At 53.5% G+C, this 7,065-nt stretch overlaps 1 protein-coding gene across 1 annotated transcript in view; it reads left to right on the forward strand.

Annotated features, from left to right (window-relative positions):
- LOC101638365 (glutamate receptor-interacting protein 2) overlaps nucleotides 1–7,065 on the forward strand; it is a 48,951-nt gene that overhangs the window by 17,850 nt on the left and 24,036 nt on the right. Inside the window, exons 12-16 of the mRNA XM_045290134.1 lie at nucleotides 3,483–3,669; nucleotides 4,186–4,331; nucleotides 5,224–5,304; nucleotides 6,117–6,183; nucleotides 6,272–6,417. Coding sequence (XP_045146069.1) covers nucleotides 3,483–3,669; nucleotides 4,186–4,331; nucleotides 5,224–5,304; nucleotides 6,117–6,183; nucleotides 6,272–6,417 — 627 coding nt within the window. The remainder of the gene's footprint in view (nucleotides 1–3,482; nucleotides 3,670–4,185; nucleotides 4,332–5,223; nucleotides 5,305–6,116; nucleotides 6,184–6,271; nucleotides 6,418–7,065) is intronic.

The raw sequence follows: 7,065 nt of genomic DNA on the forward strand, positions 1-7,065 counted from the left end.
AGCAATTCAACAGTTTAATCAAATAATTTTAGTACCTCCTCTGATGCGCCAGTCACCATTCTTATGATTAAGGCTCTCATAATGAAATTATAGGTCATGACGTAGTACGCTTGACATGGTACTTTTAACTTATTGTGGTATGTCATATAAACTATAATGTGTAATACAGTAGTAGTACAATGGTATCTACTTTGTAAGAGAGTGAAGATAGCGGTAAACTTTATTTCCTATGTAATACCCAAAAAACCACCGCCCCCTAGCTGCCCCGGAGGACAAAGTAGAACTGCCCACCAGCTTGCCAAGGCTGCAAATGTACAGGAACCCACTGGCACGTCCTCCACCCACCCAGTGGCTGGATGGGTTTGAACCACTGCTATGGTTAGCCGTTGAGCGCTTAACCACTGTGCCACCAGTGCCCTTTCATATATAATAAATACTGTAGTCGTACTATAATATGAGAGGACCTTGGAGAGTTCATGGAAAAAGGGAATTGAAGCCTAATGGGAAGTTTCCACGATATTTTTGAAGCTACGCCACCCCAGCCAGTTAAATATTATATTTCTCTCTTGACCCAGCAACTTCTTTTAGGTGTATACTCAACAGGAATGAAAACATATGCTCACAGGAAAACTTTCATGTGACTGTTCATGGCTGCATTGTTGCCAAAGGTGGAAGCAACCCCGTGACCATCCACTGACGAGCGGCTAGGGGGCCATGGAAAGAAATGAAGCTCTGACACGGGCCGCAGCGTGAACGCACCTTGTAAATGTGCCGAGCGACAGCAGGCAGTCACAGAGGCCACATGCTACCTGGTTCATTCACGTGACAAGTCCAGAATGGGCAGATGCCTAGAGAAGAAAGTGGATTACCAGATGGTTCCCAAGGACTGGTGGCAGTGGGAACACTGGGCGGGACACCTAATGGGAACAAGCAGGGCTTGTTACTGCAATGACAGGAACGTGTCTGAGGAATGATGGGGGACATCGCACGCAAGTTTGTGAGCATACCGAAAACCGTTGGACGATACACTTTAAATGAGCGTTAGGTCCCGAGTTATGTATCTCAGTGAAGATGATACCCCAAACAACATAACATAATATCAAAGAAGAAAACCCGCCATGGTCAAGTCAATTCAGGTTCACAGGGAGCCTGTAGGGCAGTGGTTCTCAACCTGTGGGTCGCGACCCCTTTGGGGGTCAAACGATCCTTTCACAGGGGTCATCCAATTTATAACAATAGCAAAATGACAGTGGTGAAGTTGCAATGGAAATAATGTTATGGTTGGGGGTCACCACCCCCACATGAGGAACCGTATTAAAGGGTCTTGGCACGGGAAGGTTGAGAACCACTGCTGTAGGACCAAATAGACCTATCCTCCGTCTGGTTTCTAAAGCTGTAAACCTTTGCAGAAGCAGGCTGCGACTTTCTCTTCCGTGGAGCAGCTGGTGGGGCCGAACCACTGACCTTCTGGTTACCAGATGAGTGCTTGACCATTGTGCCACCGTTAAGGTACATACTTGAACAGTGGTTCAAGCGCTGGGCTGTTAACCCAGACGACAGTTCAAATCCACCAGCTGGTCTTCGGGGAAGATGTGGCTGTGGGTTCCACACTGATGGCAGCCTTGGGGTCTCCGTGGAGCAGGTCTGCTTTGTTTGATGGGGTCCCTGTGAATCCAAGTGGACTTGGCGGTCACGTTGGGTTTGAACCCACACGGCAGCACTGTGGAAGAAAGGCCTGCGTGACCTGCTTCCAGGAAGATGACAGCCCAGAAAATCCTGGGTAGCACATCTCTGTAACACAGGGGGGGGGGGGGGGGGGGCACCACGAGTCAGAACCAGCCCCATAGCAATGTTAAAAAGCATTGTTTTTTTAAAAAATAGTGTATGCCAGGGTGAGTCAATAAGTATTGCTGCGAGGGTACCGGTTCACGCAGGCACCAGTTTATTGCAAACAACGCATATTTAAGCATGCCTCTGTGACCAGGGGCTGCAGCCAAGTTTCTCTCAGGAATGCCCTTACCTTCGTCTCTCTTGAGAGAGGCAAAAGACAAAAGCAATCTCATGGCTATCACATCGATTCCATCTCAAAGGTTTCTTTTGTGCTATGGGAGGGGGCTGGGGAACGGACTAAAAAAGGATTTTGAGGTCAGCGTTAATAGCGAATTTTTATCAAAACCCAAGTGGACATCTTCCAAAAGCATTGGAAAGATGCAATGAGTGTATACGATAGGGCCCCTCAGAAGACAGTTTCAGATGGTTCGAGTGTTTTAAGGAATGGTGGGGAGACCTCACAGATGAGCCAAGGGTGGGAAGACCATTCACTTCGACCAGTGAAGAAACTGTGGGTGAAGGCTCGGCAAGTGGCGGTGGAAGGAAACTAGAAATACCGTCGATGTAGCAGCTAAGGAAGTTGGCCTCACCCATGGATTGGCATGTTCTTTTCTTTTTGGCATTTTCAACAGCGAAGGACCATCTTGGCCCCCACAAGCTTTGGGCTCAGTGGGTGCCAAGACCATTGTGTGAAAATCCGCTGGCTCAGAGAGCTGATCTCGCCATCCATCTCTCCAGCAAGATGGAAGACAGGAAGATGATTCTATGGAGCAAAATCATAACCAGGGATGAGTCTTGGATTCACCAGTGCTATCCAGAGAGCAAGATCCGATCAAGACAGGACTAGGGGATTCACTAGACTAGTTAAATTCAAGACAGGGAGGGCGGCTCAGAAGGTTATGGAGACTGTTTGGGTTTTTTTTTTTTGGGGGGGTGGGTAATCTTGAAGTTTTTCTCAAAGGGCACAGGACAACCGTGAAGAAGACATTTTAAGGAAACGGAAAACGGCATCGGTGAGAAAAGGTCGAGAAAGTCGTGAATACGCTCTTTTCTTGGAGCACGGTGAGGTCTGCCCTTTGAGGACTGGGAATAAATGCACCCCACGCACCCTGTAGCCCTGGTCTTGCCCCTTTCAGGCTTTGTGTTGTTCTCCAGACTCAAAGAACATAGAAAAAGAATATGATTGGAGTCCCAGGCAGATGCTGAAGCTGTCGTGGGTGGTGATGTTGGTCCAAGAGCACAGCGTTCTTTGGGGGGACAGTTCAAACACTCACGACCCTTGATGGAAACCCTGGCTTCAGATGGGCGTGGGCCTAGGTGGAGGCGAGATCAACGAAGGGCAGCCTCGTGTGCTGTACTGTTTGTTGAATACAAGTGTCTAGAATGTGAGAGCACTGCATGGACTTACCCTTGTGCTAACGTCAAAATAGAACATAACAGTGGGGACCTGAAAGTCTCTTGTCTGACATCAGAGCAGTCCCAGTGGTGCCAGCCGTGCCGGGTGGGCACCTTGTTTCCTATGTAAGGCTCAGGACAGCTTAGGCAGGATGCTTACGGACTGGTATCTGTCTCCAGGTTTCAGACTCGGGTGGGTAGGCAGGAAGGCCCCACAGGGTGATCTACCTGAGTACCCATGCTCACCTGCCCCACAGTGTCACTGGCCTCCAGCACAGTGGGACCAGGTGGACAGATCGTGCACACAGAGACCACCGAGATCGTGCTCTGCGGAGACCCCCTCAGCGGCTTCGGCCTTCAGCTCCAGGGTGGCATCTTTGCTACCGAGACTCTGTCCTCCCCACCCCTTGTGCGCTTCATCGAGCCCGACAGTCCGGCTGAGAGGTGAGCCTGCTGCTCGTCCCTGTGCCCATTAATCTTCTAAATCAGGGGCCCACAGATGACCAGGGAAACTGAGTCCACACCACGTCCCAGCCTTCAGAAGCCTATCTCATATAACCAAGATATCTGTCGGCACCATCTCATAGACAAGGAACAGTGGCTCAGAGAGGCTGACTCAGAGTCACGTAGCTCGTGATTGGCATTCCCGGGACTTGATAGAGTCCATGGACTTCAGCACCCTGCCTATCCATTTTCTAAGGCCCATGTCATCGTCTCCACTGGTTAGACAAAGCAGGTCCTACAAGCCCAAGCCCTTACTTGGCCAGAGCCCTATGGCAGATTGCTGGAGGAGACAGTTCATCCAGGCAGACCTGAGAAGCAAACCCAGCTGGGGAGGGAAAGCCCCAGGCAGGCAGTCGGGGCAGCCAGAGCTGGGCATGCCCCTGTGCAGCCCAGGATCCTGTCTCTCCCTGGAGCCTTGATGCCAGCCTCTTCCCTGCGGGGCTGCCCCCGGTTCAGGTGTGGGCTGCTGCAGGTGGGGGACCGTGTGCTCTCCATCAATGGCATTGCCACAGAGGATGGAACCATGGAGGAAGCCAACCAGCTGCTGCGGGATGCTGCTCTGGCCCACAAGGTTGTGTTGGAGATCGAGTTCGATGTGGCAGGTGAGTGCAGGACCCTTCTTGCAGCCCCTTTGTTTCCTCCCGTCAGCATTCTGCTCCTGCCTCCAGCAAAGGTTCTCCCACCCCACCCTACTCACCTGCCCCCAGGGACAGTTTCTGACTGAGCACTAATGGTACAGAGAAAGGTCCCCCTCGCTGGGGAGGAAGGTGCTCCCCACATTGAGCTGGGTTGATGAGAGACGTTGTAGTGAAGCAGAGCCTGGTGGGCTCTGAAAACAGCAAACAGCTCCCGGCTTCTGATTTGCATGGGATAGGCAAAGAATGCCAAATGACTTGTGTTAGGATTCTGCTCCTGTGATTTAGGCCCTGTGATTTTTGGATAGGACACTTTCCCTCTGTAAAACGATTCCTTCCACACTATGGGGTGGGGTAGGGCTCCGATTCTAAAAAATCCAAATTCACCGCCATTGAGTTGATTCCGACCCCTGGCACCCATTAGGATAGGATGGAAACTGCCCCGGTGGGTTTCTGAGCCTGTCGCTCTTTATGGGTGTAGAAGCTCTTGGTTTTTCTCCCAAGAAGCAGCTGGTGATTTCGAATCGCTGACCTTGCAGTTAGCAGCCCAACGCATGCCCAGCAGGTGTGTCTAGGGTTATGATGTAAATCCCGGGAAACAAGCCCACCTCAGCCTGGCATCGAGTCGTTTTTAGTTGGCCCTGGGGGCTGGATTTGACCCTGGAGGCGCTCGCTGGGAGGTTCAAACCCCCTCTCTGCTCTGACCGGGTGAGTTGGTTGTCTTGGGCAAATCTGCCTGGTTTTGTGCCTCAGCTCCCTCAGCTGCCGTGGTGGTGGCTGTTGGTGCTCCCTCCCAGCAGGACCTGATGTGCCCAGAGTGGGACCCCGGGGGTCTCATGTCATCCGTGTGTGTCCCCAGAGTCCGTCATCCCAAGCAGCGGCACCTTCCACGTGAAGCTTCCCAAGAGGCGGGGTGTGGAGCTGGGCATCACCATCAGCTGTGAGTCCCCTCCCCTGCTCAGCCCTCCCCATGGCCCCTCAAGGCTCAGCTGCTCCCACAAAGAGCTTGTCACTGCTGCTCAGGGGCTGGGGGCTGGGGAGGGCTTGGTTGCTCCAATCAGCATTTCAGGGGCAGCTGGGCCACGGCACAGCTGGGGGGGGGGGCGCTACAATCGGGGCTGCCTCATGTTGATCCTGGTCCACTTTGTGCGTATCTTCCAGCTTGATTCCAACTTCCCCAAAACCTCAACTTCTAATTCCGAGGTGGGAATGCCCGGCCTCACAGGTCTCCTGGGGCCTGTGGTGGGTGAGGCCCCCTTAGTTCAGAGTGGTTTGGTTTTCTAGGTAATAAACACTGTGTTCCCAGGGCCCAGCTGCAGGTGCTTAATTCATAGTAGGACAGAGTAGGTTCTGGGAGACAGATATGAGCTAGGCCCACCCTCCAAGGAGCTCACAGTTTGGTGGGGGGCAGGGGAGGGGTAGGCTTAGCTGGCAGAGGAAAGAGTGGTATTTATTGAGCACCTACTATGAACTCGGCAGCACCCTAGATTTTGTGCCTGCAGTATCTAGTCTCATTTCACAGCACCCCCACGGGGGTTCATGCCAGCAACCCTGCTTCTAAAGAAGAGAAACCGAGGTACGGAAAGTTGAGTTGATTTTACGTTCAGTTGCCTAGCCAGGAAGCCAGGGGACCAGGATGTGAGCAGGCAGCAGAGCCCAGAGCTCTTGCCCCACCACCTCGCCGTACCCTGGGACATGGCCATCCCAAGACTGAGACAGTTGAAGGTTGGACCCATGCCCCCTTTTCTCCAGCGAGCAGCAGGAAGCGAGGGGAGCCTCTGATCATCTCGGACATCAAGAAAGGCAGTGTCGCACATAGGTAGGCTTGGGCAAGGGCCGTGGGGGTGGGGGAGGGTTACAGTTTCTGCATGCCATGCTTCTTGCAATCCCCACGTCCACCTGCGCAGGACGGGCACCCTCGAGCCAGGTGACAAGCTACTGGCCATCGACAACATCCGACTGAACAACTGCCCCATGGAGGATGCCATGCAGATCCTGCGGCAGTGCGAGGACCTGGTGACGCTGAAGGTCCGGAAGGATGAGGACAACTCCGGTACGGCCGGACCTGCCCTCCCCACCCCTGATCCTGTGCTCCTGGAGGGCCTGCCATCCGAGGAAGGGGGGCCCACGGGTGCCACGGGAGGGCTGGCTTGTGGAAGCCCCTTGAACGAACACGTGGAGGAACGGGCAGCCCCAGTCTGGGGCCTCCCCGTACCTTTGTGTGCCGGGTGGGAGTTTGAAACCCCGCCTGGATCCTCCATGCCTGGCACAAAGCCTGGTGGAGGAGACCACCCAGGGAGCAGATGTGTGGGTGCGGCTGTGAATGAATGAGAGAATGTGCAGCTAAACGGGTGGGTGGGGAGGGGGTTGTGAGGAACAAGCAGAGCCTGAAAACTCCAACACGTCTGCCGCTAGACAGATGCCCCGGACGAGCAGGCGGGCCGGAAGGGAAGCCACAGTCTATGGGCTGGGAAAGCACGAGGGAGGGGCGAGGCCTCTACTCAAAGAGGCAGGTTCCGACTCCTCCGTTGGGCAAGACGCCCTCGCGTGGGCAGGTTGCTCATTTTAAAAAGAGAAGCTGCAGATCCGGGTCTCCATGGTCCTCACACATCTGTTGTTTTCTCATGCGGCGGCGTGGAAAGGCTCTGCTTGAAAGTCTTGGGTCCCCTTTGGTTTTGCTCTGTTCTTGTTTCTCCCTTCC

This window comes from Echinops telfairi, unplaced genomic scaffold (genome assembly GCF_000313985.2).
Source record: "Echinops telfairi isolate 266 unplaced genomic scaffold, ASM31398v2 ScPeMD7_31;HRSCAF=116, whole genome shotgun sequence".
Lineage (NCBI taxonomy): Eukaryota > Metazoa > Chordata > Mammalia > Afrosoricida > Tenrecidae > Echinops > Echinops telfairi.